The following is an 18,194-nucleotide window of genomic DNA, read 5'->3' as shown; positions in this document are numbered from 1 at the left end:
GGTATGCTTGAAAGGGGCTTATTATGAATAACAGAAGATGTTCCTTTCATCCCTTTCCCTCAGGAAATTCTATGAGTTTTGGGAGCTCTGTGCCAGGAAGCAGAGATGAAGAGCAAATACATATTTATTATATCGAAATATCACAGTGACACAAGTTAAACTATTGTCTTTCTTTAGTTAAAAAAAAAAAAATGCATCTCAGAATGTTCTAAAAAACCTGATGCCTCTTGCCTCATGTAGGGTAACAGTTACCAAAAGCCAGTTCCCTAAGCCCTAGGACATCAGAATGAATTGTTGTGGGTAGCCTGTACCTCCTACCCATTCATGAGGAGCACCAGGCTAGGAAATGTAAAGACTCATGAGGCCAAGATCACTTTGGGATCCTTCTCTTATCTCCTGAATTCCTTACTGCCCTTGGTTCCAGTCTCAGGGACATTCTTATCTAATCTCTCGTTTTCATATTCAAGCAGCCTCTCCTTCATATAGCTGACATTACTGGTTGTCTACTCAATACTCATTCTCCTCTTCTTCCATAGTAACAAACCCCGTTTTGTTCAGGGTGGAACTATGCCCTGCTAAAGATCACATTACCCAGCTTCCCTTTAAGTATAGCTATGTAACTAAGTTCTGATCAATAAGATGAATGTAGAAGTTGTTGGATGGGCCTCCTGGAAATAAATCTCTAAAAAGGGATCAGATAGCTGAAGGTGCCTTTTTGCCTTTCTCCTGTTGATTTCCTACTTCCTGTCTGGAATGAAAATATGATGGCTGGAACTCTAATTGGCTTATTATATCATAAAGTAACTTCAAAGATGGAAGGCAATGTTGAGAATATAAAGACAAAGGAATGAGGCTGGGCATGGTGGCTCACACCTGTAATCCCAGCACTTTGGGAGGCTGAGTCAGGTGGATCACTTGAGGTCAGGAGTTTGAGACCAGCCTGGCCAATGTGGTGAAACCCCATCTCTACTAAAAAACTACAAAAATTAGCTTTGCATGGTGGTGGGCACCTGTAATCCCAGCTACTCGGGAGGCTGAGGCAGGAGAACTGCTTGAGCCTGGGAGGCGGAGGTTGCAGTGAGCACCGAAATTGTGCCATTGCACTCCAGACTGCGCCACAGAGCAAGACTCTGTCTCAAAAAAAAAAAAAAAAAATAAATAAATAAATAAATAAATAAAAGAAAGACAGACAAAGGAATGAGGCTCTCTAACGAGGAACAATACTGGCCCTAGCTCAACTATCTTTGGACTTCTTTTCCGTGTGAGATTAAATTTCTCATTTGTTTAAGCCACTATAGCCAATTCTCCATTACTAACAGCCAAATGCAATTCAAACTTGAGGCTTGAGGTTGGCAATGCTTTCTGATTTCTTTCCTATTGATTTTTCAGGGTCAAATGTCAAATTTTATCACAACTACCAGCTGTTCATTCCTTAGTGTTTTGGTTTAAATGAGCTTGATAGGTTTTCAAGATGTCTTCTGTGGGAAAAGATGAGGGTCATATCCTATCTAGCCAAGGAAAAGCACAGCCACAGGCACTGTGAGTAGCAAGAGCATCAGGAACAAAATCCTGGGTAACGTTTCTTGGTGGGAGAAGGAAGAGGATTTTCATCTTGTTGCCTTCGTGTGAGAATGCAGTTTCAGCTGAACATATTTTTCTTTGGCCACCCCTCTTCTACGAAGCAGACATTTGCTCTTTATCTCCAGTGAGGTTCTTTCTTCAAGCTCAGAGTGATAAGTGCAATGAAAAACATCTCATTAAAGGTTTTCCCCTAGGCACACAAGTCAAGGAAGGTATTTGTGGGAGAATGGAAGATCCTCACCCAGCTTTTCACATTCGCTCATACCCTCTCTGCCCCCAATTAATGCAACAAGGTGCTTCTCCTGCTTGTTCCCAGTCTCCTATGGGATTCATCATCTCTGTCAATATTTAGTCGCTTGATTTTCTTGTAGATACCTGGCTGATCTTTGGCTCTCTTTTATCATCTCTGCACTGCTTGCTGCCAAAAGGCAGTTGGAAACCTCAAGGCTGTAGGCAGAGAAGAAGGTTGGGTTTAGAGGTAACCATCAGAGATTCTGCCATATGGAGGAGATGGCACGTCACTCAAATAAGGCACATTGTCCTTATTAAGTAATTTCTCATCCCTCAGCTCCATCCAACCCTTCCGAATCTCCAATGTCTATTATTCTACACTCTATGTTCATGTGGACACATTATTTAGCTCCCACTAAGTGAGAACATGTGGTATCTGAGTTTCTGTTTCTGAGTTGTCTCATTTAAGATAATGGCCTCCAATCCATCCACGTTGCTATAAAAGGCATGATTTTGTCCTTTTTAATCACTAAATAGTATTTCACTGTGTGTGTATATATGTATCCCACTTTTTTAAAATGCAGGCATCCATTGATAGATGCTTGGGTTGATGGCATATCTTTGCTGTTGTGAATAGTGCTGCAATAAACATATGAGTGCAAGTATCTTCTTGATATAATGATTCCGTTTCCTTTGGGTAGATGCTTAGCAGTGAGACTGCTGGATTGAATAGTAGGTCTATTTTTAGTTCTTTGAGAAATTTCCATACTGTTTTCCAGAGAGGTTGTATTGGGTGATGGTTATGCTAAAAGTCCAGACTGCCACTAAGCAATGTATCTATGTAACAAAACTGTACTTTTAACCCTTAAATTTATAACAACAACCAAAAGAGCAGCAGCAACCGAAGTGGATGAAATAACTGAGCACAGTCACAAGAAAAACAAGAAGCATAAAAACAAAATCCTGGGGGGTGGCAGAAGTAAGGAGATTCAGACTTCCATTTTCAAAAAGACAAATGGGGCTGGTCACGGTGGCTCATGCCTGTAATCCCAGCACTTTGGGAGGCCAAGGTGGGTGAATCACCTCATGTCGGGACTTCAAGACCAGCTTGACCAACATGGTGAAACCCCGTCTCTACTAAAAATACAAAATTAGCCGGGAGTAGTGGCACATGCCTGTAATCCCAGCTACTTGGGAGGCTGAGGCAGGAGAATCACTTGAACCCAGGAGGTGTAGGTTGCAGTGAGAAGAGATCGCTCCACTGCACTCCAGCCTGGGCGACAGAGCGAGACTTTGTCCTAAAAACAAAAACAAAACAAAACAAAACAAAAAACAACAAATAATCAGGTTTTGAAAGAAAATGAAGCCATGCTCCTGTGTTCACAGTCAGCATGTCAACTTTGGAGGTAACAGCTGTTTTCAGCTTTGTTCCAAAGCCTCCCCTAGAGGACCAAGCCTGAGGCAGTTGCTGCATGGGGTTTACTCTAACTCCCTTCAACAGTTTGAGAGAGAGGTTTTCACCAAAAATCTCACTATTTAAAGTTCAATGCTAAGTTCCAAATATTTCTGACTCCTAGGAAGGAGGCTAAGAAGACGATTGCCTTTTAGAAAGAGAGACTTGTTTAGGTTGGGTGCGGTGGCTCATGCCTGTAATCCCAGCACTTTGGGAGGCCGAGGTGGGTGGATCACCTGAGGTCAGGACTTCAAGACCAGCCTGACCAACATGGTGAAACCCTGTCTCTACTAAAAATACAAAATTAGCCGGGCGTAGTGGCGCATGCGTGTAATCCCAGCTACTCGGGAGGCTGAGGCAGGAGAATCGCTTGAATCCAGGAGGCAGAGGTTACAGTGAGCCAAGATCATGCCACTGCACTCCAGCCTGGCTGGCTGGGCAACAGAGTGAGACTCTGTCTCAAAAAAAAAGAGACTTGTTTAATACGTCTTGACTTTTATCTCCTGGCATGCGGAAACGAAGCACTTATGTGTCCCCCACTGAGCACACCACAGCTGGTTCTTTCTTATTCTGGGTCAGCTTCAGGCTGGACACTGACCTACAGAAGCCGCTCTTCAGAAGAGTATTCCAGACACAGAAGAAACTTTACACACTGCTGTGGCAGGGCAGAGAAAAGTACAAAGGTTTAATATGAGAAAAAGCAGGGAAGAGGAAAGCCCAAGATGGCTCTGTTACATATTTAGAGAGCTGCCACAAGAGGGATTAGAGTAATTTTGTCTGGTTCTGGAGAGTAAAATTAGAGCTGATAGGTAGGAGTTATCCTTTGAGCTCAAATGGTTTGAACGGTCTGAAACCAGAATGGGATTGCATGCATGGCAATGCTGTCCCTGTCGTCTTTTGCCCTCCACTTTTCCCAGTAACCAGAGGCAGAAAGTCACGATAGGAAAAAGGAAAGGGTATTTCTCCATCCACTGGGAGGTAAGATGAGGTGACCTCTAACAACCCTGCCAAAGCCACAATTCCATAATTCAAAGCCAGCTAATTTTTTGGATGAAGAGAGGACCTGAAGAAAGTAAAGGCAGTCACGTTGGAAGTCTGTATTTCTCAGCACGGCTCATATGACCGTGATGCTCTGGGAAGAACAGATTGAAAAGTGGGGATGAATGAATTAATGATGACCTCAAAGACTCTCTGACATTGCCATTTTTAGCAACTGTCAAACAGTGCATAAGTACAACATACTCTGTCTTGAGTCTTGATCGTCAATAGTGACAAATGCAATTAAAGAGCTATTCCAGGAGCAACCTTACTGTACTTTTATTTTTCACTTCAAACTCTGGCGATTTCCTTCTCTACACTGCTAACATTATTATGATATGGGAAATGACTAAAATGATGACCCTCAAAAAAGCAGGGATTTTTGTGTGTGAAAATGAGTACAATTCCCACAGATAGGTAAGGAAAGAAAATTTTTTTTATATATATATATTTATATATGTATATATAAAAAATATTATCTTACCTATCTATGGGAAATTATACTAATTTTCACATAAATATATATTTATGTATATTAATTTATATATAAATATATATTAATGTATATTATACATTTATATATGTATATTATACATTTATATATGTATATTATACATTTATATATATATTAATGTAATTATACATTTATATATATATTAATGTAATTATACATTTATATATATTAATGTAATTATACATTTATATATATATTAATGTAATTATACATTTATATATTAATGTATATTAATGTATATTATACATTTATATATAAATGTATAATATACATTTATATATTAATGTATATTATACATAATATATAAATATATATTATGTATATTATACATTTATATATATATTAATGTAATTATACATTTATATATTAATGTATATTAATGTATATTATACATTTATATATAAATGTATAATATACATTTATATATTAATGTATTATACATAATATATAAATATATATTATGTATATTATACATTTATATATGTATATTATACATTTATATAAATATATATTATGTATATTATACATTTATAAATATATATTTATGTATATTATACATTTATATATAAATATATTTATGTATATTATATATTTATGTATATATTTATATAAATATATATTTGTGTATATTATATATTTATGTATATATAAATATATATTTATGTACATATATTTATATGTAATACATATTTATGTATGTTATATTTATATGTAATATATATTTATGTATATTTATATGTAATATATATTTATGTATGTTATATTTATATATAATAAATATATATTATATATTTATGTATATTATATATATTTATGTATACTAAATTTATATATTTATATAATATATACATTTACATAAATACATATAATATATATTTATATATTTATATATGTGTATATATATATATATAGAGAGAGAGAGTGTGTGTGTGTAAGGTGTTGTGTGTAAAGTGTTTCTATTGGAATGCTAAATATAAGTAATCTTAATTAGGTTATTTTAAATAGTAAGTACAATTTGCCTTATAAAATAAATGCTAAAATGAGTATATCCAGGCTCATTTCTTGCCCATGGCAGAATGGGTTACCACTCAAAAAGTTACCAATGTTCCCCCAAATATTCCTGCATCCCTTCAATATCTATAATGGGTACCTTAAAATTAAACATTTTCAAATTTGTGTTTTAGGGCTTTAAACTTTAGAAGGGTATAGTATAATAAAAATATGTATTAGTCTTTGCCCCTGTTTCCAGGCACAGAGCTACTAGAACTTGTGGAATTTCCTGAGGAATAGGAGTTTTTTTTTATTATATATAACGAGCCCCTTTGACCATACCTGGGTTTATGCTAATGAAGTGACCCTTGAGTGGGGAAGGGCTAGGTAGCTTCAGGATGGCCCTGGTTACCAGAAAGACCAAGCACATGGTAAGAGGGTTGGAACTTTCAGCCTCACTCCCTACCTCTGGGGAGAGAGGAGGTGCTGAAGATTGAGTTCAATCTCAATCACCAATGGCCAGTGATTTATCAATGAAACTTACAGAAAAGCTCGTATGAGATGCAGGGAGCCTACAGGTTGGTAAACACATTGATGGGCAGGGAGGGTGGTGTGTGCCAGGGTGGACACAGAGGTTCTGCACTCCCCTACACCCATACATTTCCCTATGCGTCTTTTCCATTTGAATGTTCCTGAGTTGATTCTTTTCTAATAAGCCTGTAATTATTAATGTGCTTTCCTGAGTTGTATAAGATATTCCAGTGAATTATCAAATCTGAGTGAATTATCAAACCAGGTCATGAGAACCATGGAATTTGCAGTTCGCTGGGCAGAAGTGTGAGCAGCCTGGGCAACTCATTTGTGGTTGGTGTCTGAGGCAGGAACAGTCTTGCAGAACTGAGCCATTGACCTGTGGGATCTGCACTAACTCTGCGTAGTTACTGTTAGAATTAAATTGGATTGTTGGATACCCAATTGGTGTTGGAGAACTGGAGAATGGACTTGGACAACTGACACATATTTGGTTGCAGGGAAAAATGCAACAAAACCCACAAATAGGGTAACGGTCATACCCTAAGATACAATGGAAATGTCTGTGTTCACCCTATCAATAGCTTTATGATTTTATAGACTTATATTCCCACAAGCCTTCACATTTCTCATATAATTGTTGTTTATTTATTTTGACTCAGCTAAATTTTGTGCACCAAATGAACATTGGGGAAAGAGTGAATTACATTAAAAATTTCTCCTATGACATGAATTAATTTGCCTGATTATGACATTAGAGACTTTCAACCTTCGAAGTTCTGTAGAATAGAAGTGATGACGGTGAACTGGGACACACAGCCTGTCCAGCACAGAATATGGCCACCACCCCAGGGGACTGACTGATGGGAGAGAAGGGAAGGTGCACAGAGTCAGTGTGAAGGGCTGAAGGCAAGGGATAGAGAAAGAATGAGGATTCTGGGTGACCCTCCTGAAGGACTCAGATTGGGGGAGAGGCCTTGAGAGAAGGGAGCAGCAGGTTTGGGTAAGTTCATTATATTGTGCTCTTTTCCACCTCTCCTCTCTAAATGGTGCTCCAATATCAGAACAGAGATACACACCACAAAGTGTCTCCGAAAGTCTCCAGTTTTGAATTTCATCTCATACCAAGGTGTCCACTAATCCGAGCCATTCCCCTTCCTTTATCCATGCTTTTAGCACATATCTCACTGATATTCTCAACATGTCACCAGTCTTCATTCTCAGTGACTTCAATATATGTGTTTATGATTTTCCAGCTCCATGGCATTTCAGTCTGTTGATTTCTTCTCTAAGGGTCTTGCCCTCCACTTGCCTCAGTATGCAATTCCATGGTCATTACTAATAACTGCAACCTCCCCTAATCCCCTAAGCTTAAATCCATGCATTTCCCTTCTCTGTCCACTACCTTCCTCCTATCTAGTACCCACTCTCCAACAATCCTTTGATCCTTTGTCTGTTCATGCACATTAGGCTTTCTATTTTCTGTCCTCCTCTTCATCCAGCTTAAATTCCACGGTAAATCTTTATAATTACCTCCTTACATATACCCTTAACTCCCTAGCCTGTTTTTGTTATACTCACTTTGCAAAACCTCACCTCTCATTAAACGCAACTTACTTCCTATTCTTGGTGGATATCTGACAGCTGAATTTGGCTGGAGAAAAAGACAACGTGCTGATGGGTCTTACTGTAAATTCATGACCAGAGATCTCTTAATGCTACATGGTAATCACCCTGCATCTCCCTGGTCCATCTATTCTTCCACTTTCCCTGGGAACCACCTCATACCTTCTCTTTACTCTTCAAACCTCTAGGTACCTTTCCCCATCTTCACCCCCAACTGATGATCTTGCTTCCTACTTCACTGAGAAAATAAAAGCAATCAGAAAAGGACCCCAAAAGACCTCCTCTCTCCCTCTCTCTCTCTGAATGTAGAGGTGTGTGTGTGTGTGTGTGTGTGTGTGTCACACACAGTCTCTGCCCTCCTGTCTGTTGCTGTGGATGAACTTCCTAAGGCTGACCTTTTGCCTGCTCAAGGACATTGCCTTAGAAATTGTCTCTCTCTTACATGATCATAGGCCCCAACTCTACTGAATCCTTCCCATTGGTGAAGAAACAACCTATAAGTTTCCTATGTTAACAACTCCTCTCTTGACCACACTTCTGCCTCTAGCTAGTGTCCCATTTCTCTGTTCTCCTTTAGAGTAAAACTTGAACAAGTTGCCTGTATTGCTGGATCCAAGTCCTTTTCTCTCATTCTTTTAACCCATTCCAAAGAGGCTTTTTATCTTCAATACTTCGCAGACACTGCTCTTGTCAAGGTCACCAATAACTAATGAGCTGCTTAATATAATGCCCAGTCTCAGTTCTCATCTTATTTACCAGCAGCATTTGAAACAGTTGGTCATTCTTTCTTTCTGGAAACTCTTTGTGAAGTTGGCACCCAGGATACAACATTCTGTTGGCTTTACTACTGTCTGGTTGGTTTCTCCCTCTCAGTCTCATTTGCTGTTCCTCTTCTTCTGCCTGACCTCTTAGTACTGAGGAACTCTTCTGTCCCTTCCTCAATCCTTTACTTATCTCATCTAGTCTCACAGTCCTTAAATGTATCAGTTACTCCCAAATTCATATGTCTACACCAGACCTCTCCTCTGAACTCTGAATCTTATATGCAATTGCCCATTCAACATTTTCACTTTTCTATTGAATAGGCAACTAAATTCAACATGTCTGGAAGTGATCTCCTGATCTTCCCCTCAACGACCTCAGTCCAACCTTGGCCAAATCTGATGTATCCACAGTCTTCCTCAGTTGCTGAAAAGGCCATTCTTCCATGTATTCAGGCAAAATTCCTGGAATCATTTTTGACTCTTCTCTTTTCTCTCATTCCCAATTTGGAAATTCCAAGGGCTCTACCTTTAAAACAGACCCAGAATCTGATAACTTCTGGCAACCTTCACTGCTACCATCCTGGCCTCAGCCACCATCAACTTAAAGAAAAAAAAAAAAGGGCCGGGCACAGTGGCCCACACCTGTAATCCCAGCACTTTGGGAGGTCGAGGCGGGTGGATCACGAGGTGAGGAGATCGAGACCATCCTGGCTAACATGGTGAAACCCCGTCTCTACTAAAAAATACAATAAAAATTAGCCGGGCATGGTGGTGTGGGCCTGTAGTCCCAGCTACTCAGGAGGTTGAGGCAGGAGAATGGCATGAACACGGGAGGCGGAGCTTGTAGTGAGCCAAGATTGCACCACTGCACTCCAGCCTGGGTGACAGAGTGAGACTCTGTCTCAAAAAAAAAAAAAAAAAAAAAAGAAAAAAAAAAAAGGAAGGCCAGTAATCTGTAATCCCAACACTTTGGGGAAGCTGAGGCAGGCGGATTGCTTGAGCTCAGGAGTTTGAAACCACCCTGGGCAACATGGTAAAATCCCATCTCTACTAAAATACCAAAAAATTAGCGAGGCATGGTGGCGTGCGCCTGTAATCTCAGCTACTCAGGAGGCTGAGGTGGGAGAATCGCATGAGCCCAGGAGGCGGAGCTTGCAGTGAGGCGAGATCGCGCCACTGCACTCCAGCCTGGGTGACAAAGAGAGACTCCATCTCAAAAAAAAAACAAACAAACAAACAAAATACATATATATATAAACCTGGTAAAATGCATATAACATAAAATTTGCAATCAGTGATGTTTAGTACATTCACAATGTTGTGAAACTACAATCATTATCCAGTTCCACGGTGTTTTCATCACCCCAAAAGGAAACCCCAGTGCTTAAAAAGAAGTATAAAGCAGTCCCTCCCCATCACTCTCTGCCACATCCTGACACTGCTAATCCACTTTCAGTTTCTATGGATCACATTCCACTCTTGCCTGGATCATGGAGAGCCTCCCACTGGTCTTCTTCCTTCCCTACTGCCTCCACCTCTTGCTACAGTGCTCAAAGAGTGAATCAGATCACATTACAGACTCCCTCAAAATCTCCAGGGGCTTGTTATCTGACTCAGAGTAAAAGTCAGAGTCCTCACAGTGGCGTCCCAGGCCTGGACTCTCGGCCCCATGTTGCCTCTCTGACATCTTCTACTGCTCTTCCCCACCCCTCCCTCTGCTTCAGCTACACTGGCCTCCTTTTGGTCCCTTGAACATCCCAAACACACTTTTTTCTTGGCGCCTGCACCAGGCGTTTCCTGTTCCTGCAATACCCTCGCCCCAGATCTTTCTGGTTCCAAACTTTACTGACTTCAGGTCTTTGCTCAAATGTTGATTTCTCAGTAACATCCTATCTAAAAATACAACTCCCACCCCACCCTGACCCTCCTAATTCCCCTTACCCCATTCTATATAATTTACTTATATGGGTTGTTTATTGTTTATGCACCTCTCCTAGCCCCAGAAAGAAATCTCCCTAGGCCAGAGAGCTTGTCTTTTCTGTTCACTCCTATCACTTAAAGCCTAGAAGAGCGCTTAACACACAGTCAGGCAGTATTGGTTGAAGGAATACGTTAGTGAACAGCAGAGGGGCAGAAGTGGGTCACTGCTACCTTTATTTGACCATCCCCTCCGTAAGGATGGAGGGGATGGCCATGTCACAGATCATACAGAATCGCTGCTCCAGGAAAGCACTGCCCAGAGCTCCCACAGCAGGAACCATTGGTGTTGGGAAGGAGAATGGTGGGGGCGGCTATCACCTCCTTTATCTCACTGTTAACAACTCAACATCATCTTTCCGTTTTATTCTGTTGCCTAAACTAGCCCCACAGAGGGGCAGACAGGCTCCCAGTGGTCTCCTCCGTACCTGTTGTTGTCCACGTAGCGGATCAGCATGGGGTAGAAGGCATAGAGATCTCTGCAGAGGACCGCGAACTCGTCCAGGATGAGGAGTTCCGCCTCCTGGGTGTCCCCTTTGCCATCGGCTTTCAACTGCTCCTCCTCCTGCACCGTCTTGACAGCCTTTTTCTTCAGCTTCTCCAGAGTTGGGATGAATTGGCTTCTCAGCAGGTCGGGTCTGGCTTTGCTGATGATGGGCTGTGCATACACTGTGTTTACAAAGCGCCTCCCCGTCATTTCACGTATTATGGCAATTGATAAAAATGAAAGACATGACTGAAAGGTGAGGCCGTGGAATCCCATCAACTCAGGATGGCACCTGCCCCTTGTTCCCTTCCTCAATCTTCCCCTTGATACTTCCCTCTCATAGAGTCACCTCGGGGGGAAGGGGGACCGAGGCCACTATGGGAGAAGGTCCATATTCCTGCTCTGCTCTTCCAGGCCATGGGGAGCCTCTGCCTCCCTCGAACCTCTCATGCACACATGGCCTGTGCCACACCCCTTAGCTCTTCATGACAGACTATTTTGTATTATTTTATAGTCCATTCTTTTTGCTTTCGGCTCACTAGCAGATTGTAAACTTCCTGAAGGCAGCCTTTTATTAACAAGAAGTACTGTGCTAAGAGCGGGCACTCAATATATGTTTTCTGTATTTTACAGAACAATCTGTTGTTAAAAGCACATTAACCCGACTACCATCCTCAGCCTCAACATTTGAAACCTGCCAACCTATTGCCTGGAGACTCCTCTGGGCTCTGAGGGAGGGATATAACTCTGGTATCAGTTATAAATGAACAAAAAGAGGCTGGGGTGATCACTAGAAGTTGAAAAGCAGAAACAAGCAGTCAGAGAAAGAGCAATATGTCTTTCCATTTTTTTTTTTTTTAAAGATCAGAGTAATTGTAAGAAAAAAATGAGTGAGTGAGAGTTGTGAACCACTGATAATCCACATTCATGTTTTCAAAGTGTCTTTAGCTTAAGGCATTACAGTTAGAAACAGCTTGCATTCCAGCAATTTTCTTCGAAATATCACTTTATATTTTACTTTTATAAAAAAGATACTTTTAGAAAGAGAAGGTTAATGGCGCTCTCTGCATTCACCAAGAAGTTGTGACTTCTTAGCCTTCTTCAATGAGCAACTCTGCTTTAGATATGTAATCGGAATGGCTACACCTTATGTGGGTGATTTGGGGTTACTACTTAAAATTGACTTTGTTTAGTCACCAAGAAATAAGTTGCCTGTCCGAATGAATTCTAGATTCACCTGTGGAATAACAGGCCAAACTTCAGTTTCCACCAGTGGCCCTCATGTTGTAACACTTTCCCTCTGCGCACCTCTAGGGAGGTAAGGGAGGAGATTTTTTTGAAACCCTTCCTTCCCTTAATTCAGATTTACCAAGTAAAACTCATTGAAAAATTACCTTATGGTTAACAATATTTTAGGGCTAATGGGTAATAGAGGAACACCAACTCTATTCAAATGTCCACAGAGACTTATATTATCTAGCTGCTATTAGCACCCAAAACATTTATAATTTTGATCTCAGTTCATCTGTGAGACAGGAAGAAGCAGTAACTTTTCTTCCTTGGTCCTGCAGAAGGACATCGATTCCTTTGTCCAGGAAAGTAAATACCAGTGTTGGATTAATAGTTCCCTTTAGCCTAGCCATTGTTTTCATGTCCAGGAGATTATATGGGTAAAGATGCTACTGGTGGACTCCACTACCTAAATCATAGGTCCATCAAAAGCAGTAATTTTGCCTTAGCTTCTGTCTCCTTGGACTGTAGTTTGACAGAGAAGACACAAAATATTTGTGGTTTCCTGACTGTGGAAAGTATAGTTATTGATTTTCCAAGCCTGTCCTTTCTTTGAAGTTGCTTCAGGAAGAGAAAATTGGCTAATAACATTCATTGAGAGCTGGCTGCATGAAAGTAACTTTAGAGGGATGCAAAAGAAAAAAAAAAAAAAAAAACAGCAAAGTGCCACTACCGTGAGCCCACATGAGACAGTGTCTTAGAAAGCATAGAGTGAAATACAAATGCAGAGTGACAGTAAGGAACTTACAGTGTAGGTCAGATGGGAGTGAGTTTTATACAAGTGGAAAACACACAGGATTACTTACCAGGAAAATTCTGGACAATTATTACTGTAAGAGCAAATGGGATTCTTGAGTACCAAAATCAAATAAAGCAATGCTCACTGGATTTGAATGGAGTTGATTAAGAAGGGCTTCCTGGAGAGTTGAGGGGCCTGGATGAGTAGGGGAGTGGGCCAGGAGCATTGGCTCCAGGAAGCTCTTCAGAGGAATATGTCAATTCTTTTTACTGTTTAGCAACTGGGGTGGGTATGGGGAGGTTTAAATATAGAATAGAGCTTGTGCAAAACATCTTGGAATTAATAATAGAGATGAAAAGAGAATCCAGTTATCTTGGCCCCTGGGCTGGGGACTGGGGAGAAAGGCATTGGTACCTGCAATGCGCTTCATCCAGGAGGCCTCATCGATGCCCAGGTTGTTGTTGATGATTTTCAGAATGTTGCCCAGGATGAGACTGAGGTGTTCAGAGGTGACCTTGGTGCAGCATGGCCCTGTGCTGGGGGGCAGGTTCTCAGGCCCCCGCTCCCACCAGTAGGACAGGTAGTTGCAGAGCATGGGTAAGATCACCTCGATGACATGGGGCATCTCTGTGTACCGGGCCCCTGACTCAGCCAGGTCGTTGATTTCCTTCATCAGGCCTTCCAGCTGGGGGATGTCAGGACACATGTCTTCCACCGTGTCTGGCATCCCCAGAACTGATTGAGAGGAAGAATAAAGGGACAGAAATTCAAAAGCACAGTGGGTGCAAGCTTCTTTCTCTCTGCCCCTCCTTTCCTTTGGTCTTTAGAAATAAATTTCTAGAGCTTCACAGCAGTGAGCTTGGATGTAGAGTGGCTTTTGTCCTCCAGCTGTCTGTGAACAGACTGCAGCTTCCAGAGGCTGCATTATCTTCCTAGATGTCATGTTGAGGTGAGGTTAAAACAAACACGTGGTTAAAGGAGTAGAGCAGACACAAGGATGAGGGATAGTTAGTTCCTAAGACTACCCTGTGATGAAGCCAGTCTCGTGGCTTCTCCCTCTTGGCTTGCCTGCCTGGGCCTTAGTGTGTCCCCTGCAGGAAAATCAGTAATCAGAGGAGAAAAGCAACTGATCAGTGTTTAGTTCCAAGTTGTGGTGCCATTGCCTGGATCACATCTATCCTCGGCTTAGAAAAGGAAAAATAAAAGTCTACTCATCTAATAGTCCTTCAGCTGAACCAGAAACAACAACCTTCCATCCAGCTGGAATTCTGGGGGGAAAAGCATCGCACGTGGACTGATTTCTGGCTTCACAATAGAAATGATGGATGACCTGAGGTGGCTTGATTGACTCCCTGTCAATCACTTAATCCTTTTTGTTTCCAAGGACTGATTTGTAAGGAATCGTGGGAACCCTATCTTTTCCTCACCCTGAATGATTGAGGGTGCTGCTCTAGACAAGGACACACGGGCTGAAGTATCAACAGACAGAGTTCAATATTCAACCATGGAGGGTTGTCAGATGCAAGAACTGTAAACAGAAAAATCCAGGGCTTATCTGTCCTGCTTCCCTTAAGGTAAAGGACACTCTTTCCTGCAAGACGGGAGGAAGACTGGAAGCATCCTGAAGTTCCTGACACGTTAGGAGATAACAAGGGCTCTGAGTGGAGGGGCATGGACAATTCTGAGTAAGAGCCACAAGCCCAAAGGTTTGCATAGGCACCCATTGATCTACACTGCTTCCTACAGAATGTGTCTACTTCCTCCTCAGGCCAAACTTCTCAAACTGGGGCAAAAACATCCGGCACTGAAGGAGCTAGGCAGTCTAGGAAGCCACGGGAAAAATGTGGTGTGTTTTCCCAGAACATCAGTTCACTGGAAGATTTGAGGAAATTATTTTTGATATTTGGAATCAAATGCAAAGTTCTCATACGTTTCCAAAGATAAAGCAGAACACTGCAAATACAAATGTACGTTTAGTGAATTGGGTTATGCCTGCAGGCCCTTTGCCATTGGGATTACTGTTGGCTTGAGGTCTTTCTTCTCTAGATTTTCAGATTTTATATCCATTGGAATTGAAGGATTAATAAATAGGAGAGGCCATACCAAATTCCTTGGCCTTTAGGAATACTGGTCAATTGAAAGGGACTGTCTCAATTTCTCTCATGGTTACAGTGCATGGAACAGATATACAGAATAATCCCGGCTATCTTGGAGAGAATGAATCTGCAGCTGAGATAAGTGGTTCTACCTGGACAGGATGTGCAGTTGCAAAGTAATGGATCCCAGCAGTCTTTATGCTATGGAATAGGCCCAGTGAAGCACTATTAGCCTTTCCCTGGTGATGATTTTTGTTGCTATCACTAGAGCCCTTTGGTGGATACAACGCTAAAAATCTCTCCTCCTTGGATGTCAGGAGTGGACCAATATCTTTTAAAACCCAGACAATTGAAAAGGATTAATAGCATGAAAGCCAAAGAACCCTGAACTCTTGTGATTTGCAGAAGGAAATTATGGGTCAGATATGGTCATTTGCAGAGAATGAGCCTGTCCTGCATCTCGCAGCAAGACAACAATGGTCATGGGTAACAAGATCACGGGAGTCTGGAGAGACCCTTGCAAACAAAATAATTTTACACGCACACACTCTCAGAGATAAACACAGGGAAGTCAAATGTTCTACCTTGAGGTTCTACACACAGAACAATGCCACTGCCATAGATGCAACTGAAATTTACAACTATTTGCCGTGGGATTATAAACGATAAGGCTCAGGTGCGTTTGTTTAAATGTCACATAGACAATACATCATCATGAACACTTTTTGCCCGCTGCCTAAGAAAAACAGAGTTGCTTGAGGTTGCTGCACTGGAGCCATTATAATGACCTTTAAAAGTTATTTATACGTAATTGGTCCTTGAGTGGAACAAACATTTGTGATTCAGGGTGTTTTGTACTTCAAATGCCACAGCATAAACCCACAGAATGAATTCCGAGTTAGCTGTTAGAAAAACAGCCTCAGCTGTGTCCTCTTAGAATCAGACACAAGACTGTTACGGGGAATCTTTGGAATCACTGTCCTTTTATCTTCTAGATCAATAATTCTCAAAGTGCGGTCCTCCTACCAGCAGCACCAGCATCACCTGGAGATCGGCTGAAAATGCAAATTCCTGGGCCTCGCTCCAAACTGACTTACTGCATTAGAAACCCTAGGGGTGGGGCTCAACAGTCTTGAACAAGCCTCCTGGGTGATTCTGATGCGCGTTAGAATTCAAGAATCACCGGATTAGATTCTAAAGTCCTGTGTGCCTCACCTTAGCACCTCTTCTCTTTGCAAGACAGACAGATGGCTTACATTAGAATTGGAATAATCAACCAAAGAGAAAAGAGTTCCAATAGGGTACAGAAGAAAAGCAAACTGACTGGCAATAGGATGCTTTGGTCTGACATCTAGTGTTCTGATTAATAGATCACTGCCACCCATAACTAAGGATTTAACTAGTTTCGAATAACTGGCACATAACAGTATGAAACTTTTTCTAGGTATATCTTAATAATTTTTGGATGAGGAAGAAAATGCACTAGGATGTTACAGGGCATCAAAGATACTAATCTGAGTAATTCTGCTGGCAAAGCATCAAGTGTCAATTAATAGAGATGCCCCATTAACTGAAGATGTGATAAATCAGTTCATATTGTATTTCTAAACCACAGGCTCACATCATCTGTCACCTTATACATTCCTCCCCGCCCTTTATCCCTCAGGCCACCCACTTTGTAATGAATGAAGTCTACCTTCTTACAGCTCATTAAGCCATCAGTCATTCTCTGGCTCTAGATAAACTTTCAAAGAGCCATACACATGGTCAGCATTCACTCTCTGCTGAATTCAATGATAAAAAACAAGGGCTCAGGGGAGCTGGACATAGAGTCCCATAGTGTGTTACTAATGGATAAAGGACTGTGTCATCTCTAATTACAACCTTGTCTCTTTTCTTCCTTTGGAGTATGCAATGATGGGGAGTCATTTTTTATTTATGAATATGTCTTATCAAATCAATGCAAAGGTATATAGAATGAGAAGGAACACTTTTCAAAGAGCTCTTGGGAAGGAGCACAATGCAAGAGACTAATTCCCCTCCCTCCCAAAGTTAACCTAGGCTTTCCTCTATCTTTGTCACATCCTCATTTCGCCCTGCTACTGTGCCTTCATGAACTGAAGAGCAGAGGCAGTTTCTCTCTTTCCCCAGGTGAAGCTCTACGCAGTGCTGGTATAGAGACAGAGATATACTATTTCTCAAGTCACAGTTGAAGCAGAATAAACGTATACATATCCAGAACTGTCATGACTGGGCCCCATGTCCCTTTGGAGTCAGGAAGCAACACCTGGGCTGGCATTTGCCTGGAGATGTCACAGCCACTTCTCAACTTCACCAAAGTCTGCTCTGTTGCTCAGCTTCCACTTTGGTGGAAAGCTAGGACTCATTTGGAATCAGGAGTGGGAAGAAAAAAAGAGGTTGGAAATCCCTTTTTTTTTTTTTTTGCTAGTTTCAAAGGGAAGAAAGGGTGAGATGAGGCTGAAGCAGTTGAGGAAAGGTTAACTTACAGAGTTCATGTGGGACTTTAGAAAGTTGAGGCATCTTGGCAATGTTTCTCTTGACTACCTCTGAGAACACTAGTCTCCACTGTATTCTAGCTCAGTGAAAGATTTTTATTAGTGGCCTTAGCTGAATTGTCCTGGTGATCATTTCTGGGGGGGCAATGTGTTCCTCTAACCTGAAGTAACAAGAAGCAAGTGGGAATAAAGCTTCCATGGCTTAGCACTTCGCATTTTTAGATGAAAAAAACAGCAGTGGCAAAGAAAAGTGTGGCATGAGCCCTTTCTTGCTCAGAATGCTTCTTCCTTAAATCTCATGGCAGTTTGAGAAAGGGGGCTTGAACTAAATGGAATTGCTACCACGTCCAGACATCTACTG

The 18,194-nt window shown here is 41.3% G+C and overlaps 1 protein-coding gene across 1 annotated transcript in view; it reads right to left on the bottom strand.

Annotated features, from left to right (window-relative positions):
- RYR3 (ryanodine receptor 3) overlaps positions 1–18,194 on the bottom strand; it is a 566,641-nt gene that overhangs the window by 67,153 nt on the left and 481,294 nt on the right. Inside the window, exons 66-67 of the mRNA XM_063652550.1 lie at positions 13,636–13,956; positions 11,134–11,374 (exon numbers count right to left, since the gene is read on the bottom strand). Coding sequence (XP_063508620.1) covers positions 11,134–11,374; positions 13,636–13,956 — 562 coding nt within the window. The remainder of the gene's footprint in view (positions 1–11,133; positions 11,375–13,635; positions 13,957–18,194) is intronic.

The sequence above is a fragment of the Pongo pygmaeus genome, chromosome 16 (assembly GCF_028885625.2).
Source record: "Pongo pygmaeus isolate AG05252 chromosome 16, NHGRI_mPonPyg2-v2.0_pri, whole genome shotgun sequence".
Classification (NCBI taxonomy): Eukaryota; Metazoa; Chordata; class Mammalia; order Primates; family Hominidae; genus Pongo; species Pongo pygmaeus.
This window is presented reverse-complemented; position numbering and strand designations above follow the sequence as displayed.